The 25,389-nt window shown below is 39.0% G+C and overlaps 1 protein-coding gene across 1 annotated transcript; it reads left to right on the top strand.

Annotated features, from left to right (window-relative positions):
- The first annotated feature begins 996 nt into the window (after positions 1–996).
- LOC114481418 (ubiquitin carboxyl-terminal hydrolase 31-like) lies at positions 997–24,202 on the top strand. The gene is made up of 16 exons (XM_028476240.1): positions 997–1,972; positions 10,163–10,300; positions 10,378–10,466; positions 10,913–11,005; positions 11,162–11,297; positions 13,217–13,367; positions 13,473–13,653; positions 15,593–15,704; positions 15,793–15,887; positions 16,807–16,884; positions 17,022–17,151; positions 18,459–18,578; positions 18,676–18,901; positions 18,977–19,135; positions 20,392–20,544; positions 20,848–24,202. Exons 1-16 carry the CDS (start codon positions 1,424–1,426, stop codon positions 22,338–22,340), a joined length of 3,903 nt encoding a protein of 1,300 aa, XP_028332041.1. The 5' UTR covers positions 997–1,423; the 3' UTR covers positions 22,341–24,202.
- The last annotated feature ends 1,187 nt before the right edge of the window (positions 24,203–25,389 follow it).

Genomic DNA, 25,389 nt, shown 5'->3' on the forward strand with positions numbered 1-25,389 from the left:
ACGTACCCCCATTTGAGAAACACTGGTGTCGGCGATTGCCTGAGCTCATTTATAAAAGTATTAAAGTGTTGTCTTTTGCCTGAAAGTTTACATTTATGAACATTAAATTTGGCCAAATATATAATATTTATCCAGTCCAAACAATGCATTAATAAATAATAATAATAATAATAATAATAATAATAATACAAAGTGTTGATTAGTCTTTTTATTTAGTGTTGATTTTTTTTCTCCCCAGTCCTGTTTTTATTTTATTTTTTTAAACAAATTTTATTTACAAATTGCAAGTTTACAAATCAGTGATACAACATAAAAGGAACAGAGAGCAAAGTCAGGGAATAACATCACTAAGAATGAAACAAACACAGGCTTGGAGGTACAGGAAGCAGCTGTTTTTTTTTTTTTTTTCAATAACTTTAAACTATTATTATAATATCTAAACACAATGAAGAAAATATTAAAATGTGGACGAGTGTTTGATCATTTCGATTTTTAAATATGGAATTTTGACAATAATATTATGAGACTAATTATGAAAGTTATTTATTTATTTATTTTTTGTTATTAAAGATTAAAATAATAATAATAATAATAATAATAATAATTAAAACAAAAAAACATCTGATGTCGCTCTCCTCCAACATGGACCAGTGTTTGTCTGTGACGTCAGCAGTTACCGCCCTGCCTGCCTGCAGTGTCGGTGCCTACAGATGATGATGATGATGATGATGAGGATGAGGATGAGGATGGAGTCGAAACCAGCGGCCTCGCTATGAATCCCTGCTCCCAGGGTCTGGATTAGAACGGATCCTGAGTCATATGTGAGGGGGGGTGAGGAAGGTTAGTGATGGGGGGAGAGAGGCGAGGAGGACCGTCATGTTCCCGGAGGAGAGCGGCCGGCTGAGGCGCTCGCTCCGGCCGTGGGGGCTTCCTCTGTTCGGCGGAGCTCCTGAGAATCCTCGGGGTGGGGGTGGGGGGGTGTGGGGAAGGTAAAAGAGTCCCTCCGACACCTGAGCATCGAACCCCGGCGTGGATTTACCGTCCATAGGTGAAGGAGCAGCGTTTCTGAGCGGGTGGAGCAGCTGTGTTTAATAAGTAATGAGGAGCCATTAACACCGTGGATGTGATGTTTACGTGACTCTCAGCCTTTGTTTCAACCCTCGGACTGTGACACATGTGATGATGATGATGCCATGTAGTGAGTGGACAGCATCATCAGTCTGTTTATGCAATCCGACGCAGTGTTGTTGCAATAATCCGATGCTTCTCCACATCAACGTGTTTCCCACGGAACCTGAACGCTCCATGGAGCAGGAACACGTTGATCATCATCATGCCCTGACCCCCAGGGAGACCCTCTGCCCCTGCTGCGGGATTTAAGTGTAAAAGTCTGGGTCAGCATCGAGCATCATCCACCGCCACCATGTCCAAAGCGGTGAGCAACAAGGAGAAGAAATCCTTCAGTAAGAAGCTGTTCAGGAGGACATCGGTTCGCTCCGTGGGCAGCTTCATGAACAGAGTTCTCCGGACTCTGTCCACTCTGTCCCACTTCAGCACCGACGAGCAAACCGCCGAGGACGACACCGACGACGCGACCCTAAACCCCGCCACCATCGGGGGGTCGGTGCCGTCCGACGACAGCGACTGTGGAGGGTTCCCCTTCGGGGATAAAGTCCCCGGTGTGGCCGGACTAAAGAACCACGGGAACACCTGCTTCATGAACGCGATCCTGCAGTGCCTGAGCAACACGGAGCTGTTCGCGGAGTACCTGGCCCTGGAGCAGTTCAGAGGTGGAGGTGGTGGGGGGGAGAGCACCGGGAGCAACGATAAGAACAAGCCCAACGGGCTGACGGTGCAGAAGAAGAGCTGCGGGCAGCAGCAGGAGAGCGGGGAGGTGACCGAGCAGCTGTCCGGACTGGTTCGGGCTCTGTGGACCTTTGAGTACACCCCCCAGCACAGCAGAGACTTTAAGGTATGGGAACACTGGGAAAGAACCGGCATCAACCACCTCAACCTGGGACACAACAGATAAAACCCTGACATGTCATCAGTCAACCATGAATAATAGATTGGGTCCGAGTAAAAGCCGGAATTCAAATTCTGGCGGAATTCCGAGCCACACACACACACACACACACACACACACACACACACACACACACACACACACACACACACACACACACACACACACACACACACACACATTACACGTAATAAACGGTCCCGGAATCATTTCCTCATCAAAAAAAAAAAAAAATGGCGAAATTTGTGTGTGACTCGGAATTCCGCCGGAATTAAAATTCCGGCTTTTACCTGGACCCTAGTAGATTGAACTAGAATATTTGCATTTCCAGGGAAAAATATTCAAGTGAGAATGCAGGTGCTGGCCCGCGTCACACTGCATTAGCTTAGCGTTAGCATTAATTAGCATTACCGCATACATTCGTATTAGCATTAATAAGCATTAAGATTAGTTAGCATTAGCATAACATAGCATTTGTATAGCCTAGCCACTGTCACTGCCCAATATTTCACGGGCCAGATCCTTTCAACGCATGCGCGAAGACTACGTCACTTTCTTTACTCGCAATACTTACGACAGAGCTGCTGGGACGTGATATGTGAATGTAAACCGATCATACATAGTGATGGGAAAACCGGTTCTTTCCTCTGATTCGATTCTTTAACTCTCGAACATTAAATTGAACGAGTCCCGAACGAATCATTTCGTTCATTTGTACAGCAGATGGCGCTGAAGCCTGCACAATGCAGAACTCATACCGCCGACGTGTTTTCTCCAACTATAAATACTGTAGACAAGATGGTTTGCTTCAGGTGACAAAGTATAACACACAAAATGCCATAAGCTATTCAAGCCATTTGAAAACCCAGGAAAGCTAACACACACCACAATAATGTAACTTGTGTCCTGTATCCTCTCTGTTATCATTGTTTAACAGCACGGCAGTCTGGGTAACTGTCACGTGACAGTGAAAACAGACCAATCAGAGAGAAGTAATGCTGCTGGCGCAGAGCTCAGCCTGAGCCAGAGCTGTGAACCGATGAACGATGAACGAGAAAGACCCGGTCAGCCCGCGAGTCATGTGACAAAGGAACCAGTTGGACGAACGAGAACGAAGTACTGAGCTGTGAACGATGAACGAGAAAGACCCGGTCAGCCCGCGAGTCAGACTCGTGACAAATGAACGAGTTGGATGAACGAGAACAAGTACTGCTCTGCTCCACAGCCTGAGCAGACAGAGACCCTTTCGGCTGAGCAGTCGATCACATGACAGCTGGGGAGAGGACAGCGAATGTAAAACTAATTTTGACAATTAATGATACAATTAAAACAAAAAATAATAGTTGATGAGTTGCCTATGTTTACATGGTGCATTTATTGTGTCCAAAAAGTGACATTATTATTATTACTATTATTGTTATTTTTATTGTGTTTGTTGTTATCATTGTTATGTTTGATTATTTTGTGGCAGAGTATAACACAATAAATATGCTGATATAATTTTCGAAAATATTTATTTACAAACACATTCATTATATAGGCTATACAATAACACAACAAGGACTGAAGACCACTATAATTATGATTTCGTGAATAAATAATCTATATCGGGTGTCACATGACAAATAAACTGTAGATATCAGACATCAATCATTTCCTTGTTCAGCTCTCAGTCAACAGCCCCCCCAGCCCCGTAGCTGTCTGAGCCACAGCTGTCACGTGACGAATGAACGAAAGAGCAATCCGTCATGATCCGTATGAACGAATCGTGAACGAACCGAACGAACTGCAGTGCTTGCTGCTCACAGACAGCCTGTCTGTCACGTGACTAAAGAACTGGGACCTGAGAATGGATCCAGCTGAGTGAGTGGTGAACGAATCATTTCTGTTTCCTGTCTGCTGCTGACTGAGCTCATGCAGCTGCTGCCATGTGGCGAGAGAAGGTACTGCATGAAAATGAACGAATCGCTCCCTGAGAAGACTCGTTACTCCCGAGTCATATAAAAGATTAGTTCATTTTGAACGAATCGTTCACGAACGATACAACACTAATCATACAACGTTTGTTGAATATTTTAGGCAGTGGCAATCAAGCGCCCCCTCATTAGCCGGTTTGGGTCACGTGACTAAGACGCTACATACTTGTACTTCTGTTTAACCTTAATCTACCCTAACCTGCGCAGCCTCTAAATCATCCAAACATCACTTCTTCAGTCACGTTTTCCGTACTTTGTTGATACGGCTACGTACGGATAGCTACGTACGCATAGCCACTTTGAATATTTTAATAGTACACATTTAAATATGTTACTGTTTTGTGGTGTTTTTAATTGTTAAATTGAAATAAAATCAGATAAAAAACAAGATACACAACATTGGCAATCAAAAACCTAACAGAAAATGAGATAAAAACCAAAATTCCCTCAAAACATGAATTTCTCATTCTTTTTAAATAGCAGGGTTTCAACCTTTTGAATAGTACACAAACTGCCATAAGGCCGACCGGATGGAGACGCGTTTTGCGCATGCGTTGAAAGGATCTGAAAAGATCCGGTCTGTGAAAGGATTGGGCACTAACCTAGCATTAGCATCAGCCTAACCTTAGCATTAACCTAGCGTTAGCATTAACCTAACATTATCATTAGCCTAACATTAGCACTGACCTAGCATTAGCCTTAACCTAGCATTATCATTAGTCTAGCATTAGCATTAACCTAGCATTAGCACTAATCTAGCATTAGCCTAGGGTTAGTATTAACCTAGTGTTAGCATTAACATAACATTATCATTACCCTAGCATTGGGATTAACCTAGCATTAGCACTAACCTAGCATTAGCTGAAAATTAGCAATAAGGTTGAAAAAAGTCTGGGGATGAAGGGCTTGAAATTTCCAATAGAAATGAATAGGAAAGAAGAAATGGAATAAGTTTAAAAGTTACAAATTATAAAAGTACAAGCATATATCTCGGGAATTTTCTGAATTTTTTCATAGCTTATTTGTCAAAATGGGACAAACGCTGTAGGAGGAGGGTTCCCGCAGATCCTTAAAAAGTCTTAAAAGGCATTGAATTCATGAATCTAAAAATAAGGCCATAATTGTCATTAAAATGTTTTAAAAGTCTTACATTTTAACACAAATATGATTTTATGATTGTTATTAATCTCATGTTTCAAAATAAATAGTAACATTCATTTACTGAAAATATGAATATATTTTGATGTAGTTTTTGATGACATTATTTATTTTGAATTAGTCATAGACTAGTTACTGTCATTTAAAACATTTTCTCAACAAAAACTATGACGAAAATATTTTGTTCACAAAATTAACGCTGATCTGAGTCGGTCAGAAAGTTTTGATTAGAATTAAACTCATGGTTTTTAATTTGAGAGGTGACTTTTTATTTTTTTTGGCAAATTAAAGATCCAGGCCAAATTCCCAATCTAGTGAGTGTTCCTTTTTGCAAAATCTTGACATTTCAATGCATTTATTGCCATTTCTGTAGTAGAGGCAGTCACAGTGGCAGAAGCGGACCGACTCGAACAACACAACTACCAAAAAAACAACGCGTCCACAGAACAAAGCTGACGTTTGGAAGTACTTAGGTTTCCAACTTAAAGGGAGTAAAAACGAGCTTGATAAGGAAAGATTTGCCTCGCTGCTGTGAAATATTATGGGAACACGACTAACTTACAAGCTCACCTAGCAAGACATCATGCCGTGGTGTTAGCACAGAAACAGCTGCATCTCTACGTTTAATTTTGATAATAACTGGGTAGGATATCACAATATATCGCAACATCCTTGCCAATACTCACCACTAGTTGAAACATTACTTTTTCTGCCCAATCACATTGATTATCATTATCTTTGATACATGGATTATGTAAATAAATCCGATTGCACAGCACCTGTTTGTGCTTCGCTTGTTACCCGTGTGCTCATCTGATGTTGACATTAACAGATGTTTATTAATAAAATCAGTGCTTATCACTAAAACAAATAAATATGTAATTCCTTTGAGAAAAAAAAAGAGGTTTTCACTGTCGGACTCGGACAAGAAAACACGGCCCGATCCGCATTCCAACTGTGACACGGTTATTTATTTACTCGCCGTTCACGTGACTGTTTACTGCAAGACATGTGCACATGCCTCTGCGTACATCTGTGGAACCAAACAGTAGTTTAGTCCACCGTGCTTGTCTTCTTTCAATCTCCAAGCCGTCTTCTTCTCACTCTTCCGGTGTGCCGTCGAGAACGCGCACTAGCGTCATTTGACGTCACGCCTGTAGAACTGCGCGGGGAAATCAGCCGCAGAACATCAGAACAAAATGTATCACAGAATCTGTTAAAGGCAATATGGATGAATGTGTGTGGGCTCATTCTCTTTGGTTTAAGACGCTTCATCAACCATTAGCATTAAAAGACCTAAAATAAATGTTTGTTTTTTCACAAATCCTGCCCTATGCTCCTTTAAGTAAACACGTTTTTTGCTCCATGAAGCAGGAGAAGTCCGTGTTTACAGTATTTCTGCTTTGGACATTCAGCTGATTTGTACTTCCTTGTATTTAACTATTAAATAACATCAATTTTTTTCTTTTTCATGACTTTTCGCATCGGTTTCTCCAACCTGAGAAGTTTTCCACCTTGACTGTAACCAAAGCTTTTTAATCAGGAGCAGTGGTGGATTTTTTTGTGTGCCGGCTCGCACCACTTTCATTTATTTTAGGCCGAACATTAGACACTGTAAGAGAAATGAATAGAACAAGGCTGTGTAGCCGAGGCTTTTTTCTTTTTTCGCTGTTACTATTTTTGTCTATTTTTCTACTTTGGTTGCCAGCCAGGATACAAATAGTCTGACTGAATATAGACTGCGTTCATATCAGAGCGAGGCACGATAAAATATTCCCAAGAGTATTGGAAAGTCTTTCTCCGAACCTGACTGGCTCACAATGTCTGCTCTATGCAACAAAGTTGGGGGCATGAAGTTGTCAAAACTTCTGAAGTATGACGCGCTAAGAGGTTATTTCACCAAAACTGAAGAATGTCACGTAGGAAACATTACGGGAATCTTTCTTGGTGCTTTTTTCATATCATACCATAGACTTCACCTTGGAAGAGTGTACTTCTGATAGAAACATGTAAATCAATGTTAAACGATCCATTTTCGGGGCAAGAGAACAACTGTATTTCACTTCCCAACTTTTGCAAACAGCCTTAAAAAACAAGCTAAGCTAAGCTAAGTAGAATCCATGGTTACATCTCCGCAGGCACAGTTTGCAGCCTCAGACCAAATTGTGAGAGCACTTAAACGTCATTAGGAAGAAGAAGTCTTTCTGTAATAAGAGCTGAGGAATTGTGTGCTTGGTCCATTTTCTCTCAGAAGTGGCTGATTGGTGGAAATGTTATAATGCATCATCTGAACATGCTTTACAGATAGTGAAATAAAGTCATTCAAAGAGCACAAACCTCCGCTAAGCGTCACATAGCGATCCTGATCATAGTACCATGATCATTCACAATTTAAAGGCTTATAAAACATTTTTATCTCCATTAATAACAATGCAGTAGGTCCAAATGTATGGGACCCGCCTTGTTTATGGGGAAAAATTGTGATGAAATCCTCAATCCAGATTTGAGGAACAAACCCGACATAACTGAGTCAAAATTCATGAAGATAGATCAATTACCAATTGAGATATTAAAATGTTGCCATGAGAGATTGAGATATTTTGATATTTAAAACTGATCCAGAATCAGTATTTTATGTAAGATCTTTCATCGTAATTGGAATTTTTTTTTTTTGTCTTGATTTTTTATTTTAATTTATTTTAATTTTTTTGTCTTGATTTTAATTTCAATTTTTTTCTTTAGTTTTGATTTTTTTTTCTTCTTTTCTTTCAGTGGCCCTAATCCTATTATATAAAGTATTTTGATCCAGATTCCCTCCAACATTTAATGGAATCTTCCGTGACGGAAAGTCTATTTTTGGTTAAAATTGTGTCAAAATCCATTTGGTACGTTTTGATTTAATCCTGCTATAAAAAATAAATAAATTAATGCTTGTGAAAATATTAAAAACTTCCTAAGTGTGCGAAAAAAAGAGTAGGAAGGAGTTGAAACTCGTTATTGTTTCCTTGTTTAACAAAATAAAAGCTTTTTTGACATTTCAAATTGGAGAAAAAAAGTGAAAACACCTACATTTAGTTACCGACTATCATAAATACCCAGAAATAACTTTCATAGAATAGAATAAAACATTTTTCACCTCCAAAAAATAAAACTCATAGAATCGTTTTATTGTCATTGCACAGGCCCATCCCTTACATTCAACTACACCTCAAGAAGTTCAAATCTGTGCAAAAAAAGAAAAGAAAAGTAAACTTTATGCATATTTATAGAACTTACACAGTGAAACAGTTTGTATTATTATTATTAGTCTTATTTTATTTTAGTGGTTGTGTTCAAACACGTTACATAAAGCTTTCAATCAATCTGAAAATAAACCAAAAACAAGTAAGAAAAAGTTGTTTTACGTTGTACAGCAGTTTGGTTTTTTTGCGTGTTGTTTCTAGGACATTGTTAGATATTGTGTACAGTATTATATCATTCATCCTGAAGCCCAGTGAAGTAAATTCATCCTCGTTCTGCTGACGCTGCGTTTGCGTCTAAAAGGAGAAGGGTGGTCCCTGAGGGGAGCAGGAGAAACCACACAGTGCCTTCAGATCTTTGACCTTGTGTCACTTGATAGTCAATGTGAATGTGAGGGGTGACCTCACTGTCACTGTGGTCCCCTTTCACTCTAACCAGTACCCCAGGGTACCCCAACAACATAGTATTTGAGGTTTATTTTCCCAAACTCGCCTGTTTTCTAGAGTTTTAGCCTCTGAAAAGTCCCTTTAATGACGCTTCTAAAAACAGGCTGTTTTGGGGCCTTCATGAATATTCATGAGTGGGCGTGTCTGTAGATGCAGACTTCATGCCTCCCCCTGAGAGGGAGATCAGTGATCACCATAGGATTTTCTATCCACACACTTTTATTGTTTTTAGCCAAAAAACTGCACATTCCAGTAAAACACATGGATTTTTAAGAGGCTATTGGGATTGAGTCCATCTCAGCGCTGCTTCAGAGTGTGTCTGTCACATCAGCAGCAGTGGAGTCAGTCAGCTGTTTCAAACACTCACCTTAATGTTAAGCTGCTGAGTCACTTTCTCCTCCTCCTCATCTCTATTAACTACAGGAATAGTGCATTTAATGTGATAATCATTTGTTTTGTTTTGTCCAACCGCTGCGTTACATTGGGTCACAAATCAAGTCAAAGGCGATTATGAGGCGGTATAACGGATACTAAAAATGGAACTGCTCCCTGGGCACTACACCGTGGGGGCTTAAATGCAAAGAACACATTTTTTATGACAAAGTATGATATGTATTCGATATTCTATATTTAAAACATGCTAAACTGGGGAACCATGTTACAGTTCTATGTACAGTTCTGCACATATGTAGTTAATAATTATTAAAATATGTTTCATATCAAGCTTTCCCACATTTTACCATTTAATCAAATATAAATTGAGGGCTATACTGACACAAAAAAGGTTCAGACGCCCACACCATAAATTTTAGAACTTACATTTTCATTAATTAGGTAGATAGGGAACTAATTAGATGATAGATATTTGTTTTTAGTGTACTTTACAGCTGATTTAGGACCCGTTATCATTAGAGATGCTAACAGAAAGCTAACACAAGAGGACGGTTAACTTTTATTAGGTTATTACTTTCAGGCTCAGTAATTGTAATTGAGAATGTAATTGTAATTGACTTTCTGAGTATACAAAATATATGTAGTGTATTCGTAATTGGTAAAAATACTGGTCACTGTAATTGTAATTGAACATGGGTAATTGAAAATGTAATTTTAACTGAAAAATGTAATTGACCCCCTTCCTCCTTCCATGCCTGTGCCCTCCATGCTGTACTTCCTGCTGACCTTCGGCATTATGCTGATCACCACCAAGCTCACAAGTGCTAAATATTTCATGCACCACCGTGATGGAAAACAGAAGTGAAGAGTCATTTTTATGTTTTTGGTTATTTAAAAAAATGTTTTTTTTCTGTTATAAACAGAATGTGGTGTCAAAGAGCGCTCTGCAGTTTAAAGGCACGTCCCAGCACGATGCCCAGGAGTTCCTCCTCTGGCTGCTGGACAGAGTCCATGAAGATCTCAACCAGATCATCCACTCTGACATCAGACCCCAGAGGAAGGTAAATGATCAACTGTGGGAAATGACATTCTCTAGATATTTGTGGAGTGACTGTTAACATGTGTTGCTCTTCTTCAGCTTCCTGTGGAGGAAGAAACGGTCCCTGAAGGGTCACCACTACCAGCGCCTGGCTCTTTCGTACAGGAACTGTTTCAGGCACAATACAGGTACAATTATTAGGTATCACTCTGTGTGAGCTTCCAGCGCTGTTAGCGGTTTGAAAAAGTAGAATCACCAGCTTCTCATCAGCTGATAATGTAAACGTTATATACTGTATACGGTATAGGCCAGTGTTCATTTTGTTAACTGACATTTTTCGTCATAGTTTCCTCTACTGCATTTTTCAAAGTGGAAATAATGAGACTATGAACACCACTGTAAACGCTCCATTTTAGGGATATAGGTTTGAGCTCCCTCCATCCGTCCGTCTGAGTTAAAGTGGACAGCTTTTCTCAGAAACTGTTTAGGACAGTTTATAATTTTATAACTGAATATTTGCTCATTAAAATGTAAATGAAAGCAGTTGTTACCAGGATAAAATGTTGCAGGTTTTTGTTTAGGGGACATTAAAGCTCTTAAATAACGTTTTAATTCTTTTCATGTTTCTGTTTAGGTCATCATTGACCTGCCCTCACTGCCAGAAACAGAGTAACACCTTTGATCCTTTCCTCTGCATCTCACTGCCAATCCCAGTACCTCACACACGGTAAGGTGACTAAATACCAGTAAATAAACAACTACTACATTAAAGTGTGTCATGAAAAAGGAGACGTGTGTAAAAAGGAAGAGACGTGACAAGAGAAAGCTAAAATTAGAACAAATCCACTCTGTTTGAAGCTGTGTGTGTGTGTGTGTGTTACAGGCCTCTGTATGTGACAGTGGTGTACCAGGGGAAGTGCTCCAACTGTATGAGAGTGGGCGTGGCCGTGCCTCTCTCCGGCACTGTTTCCAGGATGAGACAAGCTGTGGCCCAAGAGACCAAAATCCCTGCCGAGCAGGTGCTTTGAAGCTTTTATACATAAAGTCAACATTAATCAAACATCTCTTTTTACTGTATTTATAAAAAAAAAATAAAATCACTCAGCTTAAATAATTGGACACAATCACTTAATGCAGACATAGGCAACTGGCGGCCCTCGGTCTAATTTTATGTGACCCCCAAAGTAAAGGTACAAAATGACTGAAAAATACACAAAACAAGAACAAGAATACATTAAAAAATACAGAGAATTACAACATTGCAGGAAAATACAGTAAAAACAAGATAATAACACAGAAAATACTCCAAAAACACACAAAACTACTACAAAAATGAACAAAACGACAACAGTAATACACAAAATTGTCAACAAAAGTATACAAAAGACAAGAAAAATGCGAAAAATAATTTCACAAACCCACAGCACTAATAAACAAGCAAAACGACAACGTAAATACACAAAAACTTCTCAAAAAAATGCAAAATGGCAACACAAATACACAATATGACTCCAAAAAACATATTTTACAGGAAAAATACACAAAATGACTAGAGAAATACACAAAATGCTTCACAACGAGCAAGACAACAACAAACATACACAGAATGATGGAAAAACACACAAAATTACTGTAAAAACTCTTTGCTCTTTCCTGTATTAATGCTCAGATCGCTCATTATTCTAAATGCTGACATGAATGTTGATCATGTGACCCTCTGATCAAACAAACACATTTTTCCCTTTGTGATAAAAGTTGCCTACCTCTGCCTTAGTGGATCGAAAACAGCCTTAGCTCTTTAATCCAATATTAGAAAATAAATATTGTGACAAATCAAAAATGTCTGGACCAGGGGTGTCAAAATCATTTTAGTTCAGGGGCCAAATATGTAATACTTGGATCATATGTGGGCCGCAGATTTTAGGCGTAGTAATTTCAACATTAATTTCCCCAAGTTTGTACTTTACTCAACATATAAATCATACATACATTAATATCCAGGCAATAAGCGACCTATACGTCGTTTTTCCTTTAAATTTAATTGATTTTGTGATCAATTTTTGTTTAATTTGTGGAAATTATGGATAATTTACTTCATTGAGCAATATGAGATTTAAAATGTGTTGTAGAGTTTCATTGAATTTCTGTATTTACTATATCTGAGATATCTACAACTGAATTATTTCGTAATTTAGGAAATAATTTATGTTTTTTTTGTCGTTTTAACTTTCTTCTGCGTGCTGAGTTGGAAGGACTATATTGGGCTGGATTTGGCCCCTGGGCCTCGAGTTTGACCCCTGTGGTCTCGACCAGGGGTTCTGATCTGGTCTCACCCCGGGACCCACATTTTGCCCCGGTCATTAAATCACTTTTTTTTTTTTTTTTTAAAATTCAACCAAATGTATTTATTTTTAAATAGCTGTTGAAAACACAAATATATAATCTTTTTAAAAAACATACGTAAATCTATATATTTTCCTGTGCAACATGTATTTCACAGCATGTCTGTCAAAAAGAAAGTTTCTTTGAAAATAGAAGACAAGTCGACATTAAGTGTGTATTTATTCTTGACCAGCTGTACGTGACCCACCCAGTACAGGTCCGCGAGCCACTTTTGGGTCCCGACCCACCAGTTGAGGATTGCTGGTTTAGACAGTGGTGATGCTAAACAAATAAACCTACTTCAAATATTTCACTTTGAATAAAAAAAAAAGTTCTCAAACTTCAAACAAAAATAGGTGGAGATGTTAGATTTTCAGTTGTTTTGGGTTGATTAGTTCTAAAAAAAACTCCCTTCAAATCCCCTTCACAATAAAAGTAGATAAATAGAGGTCTTAATGAGTTTTATTGCACATTTTTACCATTTGTAGGAGTGTTTAAATTTGATGAAATGCTGATTTACCAGTGAAGTGTTACAATAACTTGAACTTTTTCCCAGATCGCTCTGACTGAAATGTACTACGATGGCTTTCATCGCTCCTTCTGTGACGACGACGACGACCTGGAAATCATCCAAGAGAGCGACTCCATCTTTGCCTTTGAGACCCCGGAGCTCTTCAGACCGGATCAGATCCGCTCCAAGCGAGTCGGTAAGCATAAACAGCACCCAGCGTACACCACTAACACTATATAACACTTCCCTCCAGAAGCTTCTGTCTAACCTGGAAACTATTCCTGTTGTTCATCCTTTGCAGGGAGCCCACACGCAAACCTAAATCAGAACAATTTGAAGTACGGCACAGATAATAACAGGTTATCCCCACAAATCCAAGAGCCCACGACCCCTCCTCTGAGTCCCAATAAGAACAGTGAGCAGACTGAGAAGATTGTCCTGTTGGTGTGTAACAGAGCCTGTGCTGGACAACAGGGACGCAGGTACACACACTGATCAATTCAGTTCAACACAGCTTTATTGCCATGAGAAACAGGTTGACGTTGCCAAAGCAAGTGTGACATAGAACGATGTACGCACGAAAAGATCAATATTAAAAAAATAGCCACATTTGTGACGTGCAAAACAATAAGATAAAATAAAATACAAATAAAAATAGGGTTTCACGATATATATGCAGAACAAAAACGTACAATTAAGTTATACGCAATGTTGGGCAAGTTACTTTCAAAATGTAATACATTACATATTAGTAGTTACAGTCATTTAAAAGTAAAGACAATATCTCTGAATTGTAATGTGTTACACTACTTTTGAGTTACTTTCACCAAAATAACCGCAAAAGTATGACTAGCATTCTAAAATGCTAAACTATAATTTATTGCAGCTAATTATACAGGTACTGTATATCCAGTGGAGGGTGATGTGGTACAGCATAATGACTACAACTTAATATAATAGGCACAGTGAAGGCTCATGGTGCAATACAATACGTAACAATGACCGTCAGAATCACAAAAGCAGACAAAGTTAAAGTCTGGTAAGTTATGATATTTAAAGTCTAGGCCTATTCATATGAAACACATAGAGCTAGAAACAACTAGAATGTAACCTATAGCCTTATGACATGACAAGATGTACAATCTTTCTTTTTGTTTCTATTCTTTTATTCTCTTTTTAGTGCACTGTTTTTTTTTTTTTTTTTTACTGCTGCTAACATGGTGACCAGTAAAAGTGTAACACTATTTTCTATGAGCGCCCAATACAAAATAGTCAAACCAGTCACGAGGTAACATGACCACCAGTCAAATCGAATGACGGCGGCGGCGGCTCCGATCGGCTCTGCTATTGTTTTTAGCTGCTAGCTAGCGGCATTTCTACTGTGGATGTCTACAAAAATCACTTCTAAACCAAAAACTTCTACATCACACATTTAAGAGCAGGAATCTGATCTGTATGAGCCTCAGTCTCAGACATACGGCACAGTGCCACAATACTTTAAGCTCTACCGGTATATACATTAGCATTATGTTGCTGTTTGTAATAATAACACACTAAATAGCCGCATGACCCATTGACCATAGTGTATGCTATGGTACCACTCTCTATGACAACGTTAGCTTACCTTGTCATTGCTGGCGTTGGTGGGGATTTTGCCGTTCTCACTTCTCTTGGTTCTAGTAACACAAACACTTGCATATGTACAATATATATTCATACATGTTTATGGCAGACATATGGCAACTGGCGGCCCAGGGGCCATGTGTGGCCCTCTGTCTAATTCTGTGCGGCCCCCCAAGACAATTCCACCAAAAATTGTAATTCAAGAAATTGAAAGTAATCTAAAGCCCAACATAATTCACAAAATAACTCCAAAATGCACAGAATTTCAACAAAAATACACAAAGCAAAACAACAACAAAAACACAAAAAAGATTCCAAAAATACACACAAAAAAAAGACTCATAATACACACAAAAGAACATCAGGCACACAAAACAACAACACATTTAAAATGACTCCAAAACAAACACACAATGCTAACAATTACACAAAATGACAGAAAAAATACGCAAAACGACAAAAAGTCACATATGGATAATAAACAACATGCAGAAAATATTAAAACACATTTAATGACATGAAATACACAAATTGTAAGCAGAAATTAACAAAATGACAGATAAATACACAGAATGACTCTAAAAACACACAAAATGACTAAAAACTCACTCAGAAAGATAACAAACAATGACAAAAAACCCTTTAAAGTGATAATTCTCAGACTGGTCATTATTCTTAATACTGGCATGACTGTTGATAATGTGGCCCTCGGATCAGACGCTGTGATAAAAGTCTGTAGTCTCTCTGTAGACGAGGCCTTTCCATCATCAAACTATAAATGTTCACACTTTGTTGCAGATTTGGAAATCCATTTATTCTGTATCTGGAGCGCACGGTGACATGGGATGTTCTGCAGAAGGAGATTTTGGAGAAAATGAGGCATCTTCTTCGGCCTGGAGCCATTGTACAGGTACATTTTACAACAATTCGTCCCCCAAACTTATTTTTAGATTATTAGTGCAACATAATACTGTATTTTTTTAAATTTTAATCTGTAGGTCGGACCCTTTACTCTGCGTGTCGTAGGAGTGGTTGGAATCACTTACCTTCTGCCTCAGGAAGAGCAGCCACTCTGCCACCCTTCCGTAGAGAGGTAATTATTACTTTTACCACAAGGGGGCGGAGCTACACCACTTTGGCTTTCATAGGCACTTAAAATTTGCAGTATTGTCCTTTCATCATCAATGTAAACTTTTAAAAACCTAATCTAAATGATTTAAATTTAAAATTCTGTTCATCAAATTCATCACAAAACTGCTTATGCATAGATACGCATAGACCCTACTTTAAAAAAAAAACATATTTTTTCAACAAATTATAATATAAGTAACATTAATTGTATTTGCGAAATTTTGTTGAACATGGTAATACTGTTTTTTTTTATCTTCTAATGAAGCCTGCATGTTTATTTATTTGTTAGTTGTGTTTGTTTCAATTAAAATAAGAAAAATAAAAGAAAAAAACGTGCAGAAAACCATAATAATAATAATAATTATAACAATAATAATGATAATAATCAATTTTATACAGCGATTTTTCTGGGACTCAAAGCCACTTTACAGAATACAGTAAAATATAGAAATAAAGAAATAAAAATAAAAGTATAAGTAAGGTTAAGGAAAAGCTGTGAACGGAGATGAAAGAAAAATAAAACAATAATCCTTTAAAAATGCCAAAACTTGGTATTAAGGATTGATTTTTTTATTTTATTTCAATTTGTATTGTGTGAATGCAAAGAGTGTTATTTCCTTAAAATGTATGATTAGTAGTTTGGATTATGTGAGCTGATTAGTTAGTGTTCTCTTAAAAACACTTATATTATGCCTTTTTATTTTATTTTATTTTATTTTATTTATTTTATCTTTTATTTTATTTTTATCTACCAGTTGATTGATTGAGTAAAAACACTTAAACTGTTCAAAGCTCCACTGTTCTTGTAAATGTCTGCATGGAAATGAGTGTGAAATGAGGTGTATTTTAATAAACTAACATTTTCTTTACATTTCTAACAGGGCATTCAAATCGTGCGGTCCTGGGGGGCCACCTCATGTGAAAATCGTTGTTGAATGGGACAAGGAGACCAAAGACTAGTAAGTGAGGCTGACTGACATGGTGTGTTCTCTCAGTTTGACCTGTTTATTTTTTCATTTGCAACAACACACGCGTCGCTGCCGTCTTTGAAGTTCTCTGTCATCCCTCTGTGACTTGTGCTGTGCTACGCCCACAGTCTGTTCAAAAGAACCGAGGAGGAATACATCCCAGATGCTGAGAGCGTGCGCCAAGTGAAGGAGCAGCATCTGCAGCCGCAGACCTGCTCGCTGGCCCAGTGCTTCCAGCTCTACACTAAAGAGGAGCAGGTAGTGTGTATGTGTGTAGTGTAGAGATGTAACGATTCACTCAGCTCCCGATACGATTCCATTCACGATTTATTTTACAACTGGGACTGTAGACAAATAATGACTGAAAAATATTCCTTTATTTTTTTGGGGTTAGGGTTAGGGTTAAAAAATACTGTATTATTTTCCTTTTATTTTTCATTGTCAAAAGAATCCTATTAAGCCTATTAATTTAAATTCTGGTTCTATAGTAAACAATGCAAAACTGCATAATAGTTCTTTTTCTTTTTAAAGTGCAACTAAAAATGTTTTTTGTGCCTTAACAATTGGACCAGTCATTGCATTGTATTTACATGAGATATTTGTTTGGACCAGCAGAGGGCGCTGGTAACCCAGTGGTCAGTTGGCATGTCGTTATTCTAGCAGTGAAAAAGAGATGCTATGCTAGCAGACAGAGCTAATAGAAAAACGTGACTTTTACAGATATTCACGTAATATTACAGATATTCTTTCGGTGCTAAAGGGGTTAGGAATCATTTATGAATATGTATAAGAGTAGAAGGCGGCCAGAAAGAAAGAAGTAGCAGATTCCGCCCGCAGCCTACACTGTTAAACAAGAGAGGGATAATATATAGCGCCCTCTGCTGTTTAAAAAAAGTACTGCGATTCAATTTTCAGAATATCGATGTGAACCGTGATACCTATGAATTGATTTTTAACTGCCTTACGATTAATCGTTACATCCCTAGTGTAGTGTGTGTAGTGTGTGGTACGTTAGTATGTGATTTCAAACATAGACTAAAGCCAGTTTCTAGTACTACAACACTGGTATTAGGAGGACCAGATGTAAAGACCCTTCCTAATATATTTCCATAATTAGTACTGTCAGTGTCAACCAGGGTTGGAGTCAATTACATTTTTAAATCACAATTACGTCTTCAATTATCCATGTTCAATTACAACTCAATTATGATTAGGGTGACCGAGATTTATTCCAATTACAATTCAAAATTACAATTATTATTTTCCCCTGAAAGTCAATTACAATTACATTCTCAATTACTAAAGTTCAATTACAATTAATCACAATTACTGAGCCTAAAATAAATAACTAACCTAATAAAACGTAACCTTCCTCTTGTGTTAGCTTTCTGTTAGCATCTCTAATGCTAACGGGTCAGTTTGACCCATGTTCATCACTAAAATGGATGAATGGATACACCAGCACACAATAAAATAACACTAACTTGAAGAACCTAAACAAATATGATAATCGTGGTGCGTATTTTCCTAATTTTAAGAGTAAAATTGGATCCTTTTGGTTTCAGCTTGCCCCTGATGATGCCTGGCGATGCCCGCACTGTAAGCAGCTCCAGCAAGGCAGCATCAAACTGAGTCTGTGGACCCTGCCAGACATTCTCATCCTTCACCTGAAACGCTTCAGACAGGTACGGACATCCATGGACATTCATTTATCTTTGTGAATGAATTGTTCTTTGGTCGCTTTCACGAACCAATGAGTGACTTTGTGCTGGGTGTTCACAGGACGGAGATCGACGAATGAAAATGCAGAACATGGTGAAGTTCCCGCTCACAGGCATGGACATGGCGCCTCATATGGTGAAGAGAAGTCAAAGCAGCTGGAGTCTCCCCTCCCACTGGTCGCCGTGGAGACGACCTTACGGGCTCGGCCGAGATCCCGAGGACTACCTCTATGACCTGTACGCCGTGTGTAACCACCACGGGACCATGCAGGGCGGACATTACACAGGTGATGTAACGTGTGCAGGCAGCGATGGATTGTAAAGATGTTCTGTTTGTAATATTTGTTGCCTTTTATCTTTAGCTCACTGTAAGAACTCCATTGATGGGCAGTGGTATTGCTTTGATGACAGCGATGTTCATCCCATGTCTGAGGATGACGTGTGCAAGCAGACCGCTTACATCTTATTTTATCAGAGACGCGCCACAATCCCATCGTGGTCGGCCAACAGCTCAGTGGGAGGTAATTTCCACTAAAACCAGTTGGTCTGATTTTTTTAAACCGTGAGTGACTTCAAAGTTACTTTAAGCATCCACTTAAAAAGGTAGGAAATATTTATTATTATTATTATTATTATTATTATTATTTCAACAGCCAACACTTTATATCTCTGAATTTATGTCATTGTTTCATTTTCAAAGGGAATCATCATGTTCCTATTTTACGAGCCACTAACTACTCGAAACAGAGATTTAAAAAAATAAAATAAAACTCCACTTTCTTATTTAATTTAATTTGGTTTTGCTTTTTAAGTCATCACAATTTAAACACTAAATCTGCAACATATTTAAGAAAAACTTATCTGCAATGCTTGGAACATATTTTTTCAAACTTTTCAGTGAAAATAAACATTTATAGACGCTTAAAAAAAATAAAAAGGGGAAAAATAAAGACTAATCGGGTCTTACAGTATTTAAATAAGGCTCTGAATACACCTGTCATCTGAAATATCTTTATGAGTTTAAAGCTTGGTAAATCAGACAGGGTTGGGGTCAATTACATTTTTCAGTCACAATTTTGTTTTTTATTACCCAGGTTTAATTACAATTCAATTACAATATTTTTTATCCTCAGGAAGTCAACCATAATTACGTTCTCAATTACTAAAGTGCACTTAAAATTAATCACAATTACTGAGCCTGAAATAAATAACCTAAGAAAAGTAAACCTTTCTCCTGTGTTAGCTTTCTGTTAGCATCTCTAATGATAACAGGTCCTAAATCAGCTTTGAAATACACAAAAAACAAATATCTATCATCTAATTCTTTTCTTTAGCTTGTTAGGCTTCCTAATCAATGAAAATATAGGTTTAAATATTTTTGGTGTGGGCGTCTGAGCCTTTTTTGTGTCAGTATACCACTAGATTTAATTTTCAATTTTTTCTTTTAAAAGGTAAAATGTGGGAAAGCCTGATCTCAAACATATTAATATAATTGTTAACTGCTTCTCCAGTTTTGCGTTAAATTGTAATTGAGAATTTTTATAGAATTTTCATGGCAATTACAATTGTAATTACAATTATAATTGACCCCAACCATGAAATTAGATTTTTAGATGGAGTTAGCTGGTGACTAGTGCTGCTGTTCGAACAGGCCTGTGGGCACCTCACATGGTACATGTGGGCTACCTGGGGCCCGCGGGCCCCGTGTTGGTGACCCCTGGTCTAACCTATTTTCTGCAGGTTGACATATTGTTCACACATTTTTTTGTCACTTTAGGGTCCACGAGTTCTTCTCTGTGTGAGCACTGGATCAGTCGGCTGATGGGAAGTCGTCCACCGAGCCAAGCCTCGTCCGGTTCCTCCAGACGAACCTCGTTAGCGTCGCTCTCCGAGTCAGCTGAGTTTGCGGGCGAACGGAGCGAAGATGACGGTGAGTAATGCTCGGTCCTTGTGAGCCCCGTGCCTCTAACGTAGGGCGACCAGACGTCCTGATTCACTCGGGACAGTCCTGGTTTTCAGAGTTACAATAATACATTCATCCAAAAGGAAAAAATCAATGTAATTCATGTGACTCTTTTTCATTACAAATAAAAGCATATGCAAATATTTTCTGTAGAAAATCTGTCGTCTTCTTTGGTTTAATTAGTGTCCCGGTTTTGAGTTTTAAAATTCTGGTCACCCTACTCTAAAGTGGAGTCGGTGAAACTCACAGTGATGTTTTTCCCTCGTGCAGGTTTATCAAGTCGACAAGTCGTGAGAGGCATGCAAAGGCAAACGTTCTCTTCGAGATCATCCATCGCGAGCCCTTTGGTGCTGAGTGAAAATGGTCCTAAACCGACCTGGTCTCACTCTGCTAAGCTTCAGCTTCGATCGAACTCTCCATCGCGCTTCTCCTTAGAGTCTCACTCTTCTTCCCCAACATTAGAGAGGATTGGAGAGGTGGTTGATAGCAACCCGTCAGGATCGTGTTTCACAGGGTCACCTAAGCTTGATAGGCTGTCAGGGGGCAAGTTGCTTCCTTCTGCTTTGGATGGTAATGCAGGCAGTAAGAGGCTGTTGGAGCAGGTGCACTCCAAGGCCGTGGCACAGGCAGAGCAGAAGAACTCTAATCAGGCAGTGGAGAACAATAACGTTATCACAGCTGGTGAACAAGTCAGTCCTCATCATGGGGCCTTAGCAAAAGATTCAAAATTAAGAAACGGTGCTGCAGATGGAGCTAATGTCAAAAGGACTTCATCCAAATCTGGGATTGAAAGTTCGAGGAGTCCCAAAAAGCGCCCCGCAACGTCGTCAACATCCTCCAGCTCCCTGTCTCCTGCTGTAGACAAGTCACCATCTCGAACATCAACATCAAACGTCACAAAAAGTGATGGGCCATCTAAAACAATCAAAGGTTGTTCCTCAAGATCAGCAACTCCCACAAAGAAAGGCTCCTCCCAGACCTCGGACGCGTTACATCCAGACTCTGCTCAGCAGAGAAAGAGTACTTCCCCAGGGTTACAGAGCTCACACCCTCCTCGGAGAACATCACCCAGAGCTGGAGGCGAGAAAAGCACGGCCTCTGCACGGACTAGAGCAGCAGAGAGAAGTGCAAGCCGGGAGTCTTCACGAGTGAGTGCAGTTTCAGAGAGGAAGGTGAGCCACGGAGGTCCTTCATCCAGGCTGAGCTCGACCAGCAGAACAGATGGCAGGTCAACAAGGGCTGTGGATGAGCGGGCAGTGGGCCGGAGTTCAAGCAGTAGCTCCTCCATAACGAGTCTCCGGTCCTCAAGTGTCGGCGTTACATCTGCGGGCACAGCTCCAGCATCAAGGGGACCTCGAAGTAATAGCAGGACAGACGACAAAGGTCTGTCTTTCTTTAAAACTGCTTTAAGGCCCAAAGAGCCTCGTAAACCAAGTGAAAGTGGCAAATCAGGTGTGGGAGACCTGAAAAGTCCAGAGGATGGTGGTGGGCTTGGAGCTAAAGAGGGACTTGCCCATGGGGGGAACAAAAAGACCCAGAATGCAACTCCAGAGGCTCATACTAGTGTGACCACAGCCAAAGACTCATCTAAGGGATCAGCAGCAGCTAAACACTCCACAAAATCCAAGCAGTCTGGAGCAGAAACGGCCAACTCATCTTCTGCCAGTGCAAAGGACTCTTCAAAGAAAGAGCCTGCCAAAAAGACTCTGCAGTCTCGGAAGATCCCCATCAATTCCTCACAAACTAGCCAGAGATCCAAGTGATGCTACATCAAGGGTGTGGCAACAATCTAGAGAATCTCAGAGTTGTTTTTCTACCAACAAAACAAAAATGATTGGAAAACCACCCAAAGCAGTTCATCACTGGACAACCAGCTGCCATCCTGGACACAGACTGTCCATCCTGTTGAATAGTTATTTAGGAATGGGTTTTAACAAAGCACTTTGTATGAGTTGCATTGAGAAATAATCTACTGTCTTGTAAATAAGCATGGACATGTATTGAAATGATTGCCTTGTCCTGTCTGTAGCATTGTTGCGGGAAGAGCGTGTCAGCAGGAGGTGTCACTTTGCACAGGAAGGAAAGAAACTTTTGGAGATGAATCAAACTTGGACTCACTCAGTCACCAAAGGAAGTTTACTGGCAATTTTTAAAACTCACTGACGCAGTGAACTATTTTCCAAAAATCTTTATGTAAGGCCCTCCTTCACTAGCGAGAGCCACATTTCAACAACAAACATCAGTGCCTCAGATAATCACAGAGTATTAAAGTATTTAATGGAAATTGTATAACTGCAGGTGTTGGTAAAATTGTAATTAACTTTTATTACGTACTAAGCACTAAAAATGTAATTTCAAGTCAAACACAGTTAAGCCTAGATAACCTGAATTGCTGTTTACAATAATGCTCTTTGATGTATTAAGTCTGCAACAGCCTTTAACAAGTCCAGCCCAGATGTAGGAGAGCGGTGATGTGCAGACGTGCAGGCATGCAGCATGCGCCATTGGTTTTTGGAGCTCTTGCGTTGCATCAGTTCCTAATATTTGTGTTTTATTTATTAGTTAAAACTCGTTACCCTCCCCCGACCCGACCCCATCCACCACCTACGCCCTCCAGCTGCTGTTGGCAACACTGAACTGCCTGGTGCTCGTCATAGGGATCGACCTCGTCCAACTGCCAGTCATTTCAAGACATTCCTCTCAGATAAACACAGGGTCAGTGTAAAAAACCAATACCATCACTCGCATACATGACACCCCTGGTAAGAAGTGCTCAAACACAAGCTAGGATTCCTTTGTTGAACACGATACATGGACATCGATGAGTCTGAGGCCTCGTCCACAAAACTTTGGATACAAAAAACAGATTTCTTGGTAGCTTGATCAATTCTTTGTACGTCGTTTTCCAGCAGGGCATTAAAAGTGCTTATTTAATTATGGTCATTGTCCAAAATCTTAAAAAGAATCTTAACTATAATAATGAGGACTGGGGGCTGGTTTTAGATCTTTGGCTTTTGAGAGATCCTGTGACCTGACACCAAAAATTTGAAGATAATTTTTTTAACAATTCTGCTTTCTGTAGGAATTTACAAGATTGGACAAATAATGAAAATGTTATTAAAAAGTGCACTTTGAGGCAGGGGTCCACTGGGACCTGGCATTTTCTGTCCAGACCAGCCCACTCCATTATCAGCAACACCATGTAGAAGCTGTTATTAAGTCAGTGATTCTCAACATGTGGCTTTTTATGTCTTAATTTTGAATATTATTCCCCTAGAAAACCTCAAAAGAGGGAACATTTTTAACCCCTTTTTTACGTGTTTTCTTTGGTCATTTTGCAACTTCCTTTGTCCCTGTTTTGCCCCCTTTTCAAACATTTTTTCAGATTTTAGCTCCTGTTTGCAAATTAATATCCTTTTTTTCCCCAATTTTTTTGTCCATTTTTGCAAGTTCTTTTTGACACTTTTATCCAGTTTTCGTCCTTTCATTAAATTTTTTAGGCCACTTTTAATCCCAATAAGCTACATTTTGCCCAATAAATACCATTATTTTCCTTTTTTTCTTGCATTTTGCCTCTTTTTGTTCCACGTTATTGTAATTTTTCATTATTTGCCACATTTGCCATTTTCCACTATTGTTTGTCACACTTTTCCCACTTAAGCTACCCTTTGTCATTTCATACCACCTTGTTTCCTCTTTATTTGCCCCTTTTTTGGCCACTTTTTACTACTTTTGGCCCATTTTAGTCACTTTTCACTCTTTTCTTGCCATGTTTTTGCCACTTTTGGACCATATTTGGACAACTGTTTACCTGTCTGCACTTCGGGTTGATGGCCCCCCGGGACGATGCCCGGTATGCCAGATGGCCAGTCCACCCCTGCTTTGAGGTGTCATTGCTGACTTGACTTACCTGACATATACTCTATTTAAATTTGCTTATGCGTTTGCCCTCATTAGTGCTCTCTTTTCAACCAAGGGTATCCGTACATTTTTGTTTTTTCAGCGACTAAATTTGAAGTGTATAGTGGTTATATTTAATCACAGTGAAAGATGTTTGAATATTTGGCTCATTTTTTTGACCATAATGAGGTTTTTTACTTCCAATCAGTCCAAACAAATACTCTCTTTGCACTTTATTTTCCAGACTTAAATGTGTATTTTCAAATGTTTCCACAGATGACTATTTCTTTTGTAAACAAGAATTGCTTGAATATATTTATATATGAATGAGGGAAAACTGGTGTGGGCGGGGCCGAAGAAAGACAGCCCATTCTTCATCTTCCAATCACAGCTTGTGCTCTTCACTATTTCGCGTCACTGGTTAAGATTGACAGATTCGCACTTAGAAAACAGACCACTGCTCTCGAAGTATGTGACAGTTGTTGCATGATGAACTTGCTAATGCATGCACCGAACTATGCAAGCGGACTATTGCTAATGCCCACACTGAATATGTAGAAGTGCTACTCTTGGATGTGTATATTTATTTCAAAATCTATCCCCCTGAATGCCAGCGTCGGAGAGCATGAGGGGACATTTTTATTAAAGCTTTGTTTGCACATTTCTTCTGAGTAATACACATTTTGTATAATCACTCTATCTCATTCTCAAAGTAAATCCATTTTACTTTAAACTCACGTTTTCTGTACTCTTTGAACTTTTCTCAGTTCACCTCATATTAGATTCGAATTATATGTGACAGCGAGCTGTAGTTTACGTTTAATGGCTAATTCATCACTAGTTGGAAATCCGTTTTAGATCATTTTAAAACTCTAAGGAATGTTCCTGGACAACCAAGTTTAATCCAGAAAT

This window comes from Gouania willdenowi, chromosome 19 (assembly GCF_900634775.1).
Source record: "Gouania willdenowi chromosome 19, fGouWil2.1, whole genome shotgun sequence".
Taxonomy (NCBI): Eukaryota; Metazoa; Chordata; class Actinopteri; order Blenniiformes; family Gobiesocidae; genus Gouania; species Gouania willdenowi.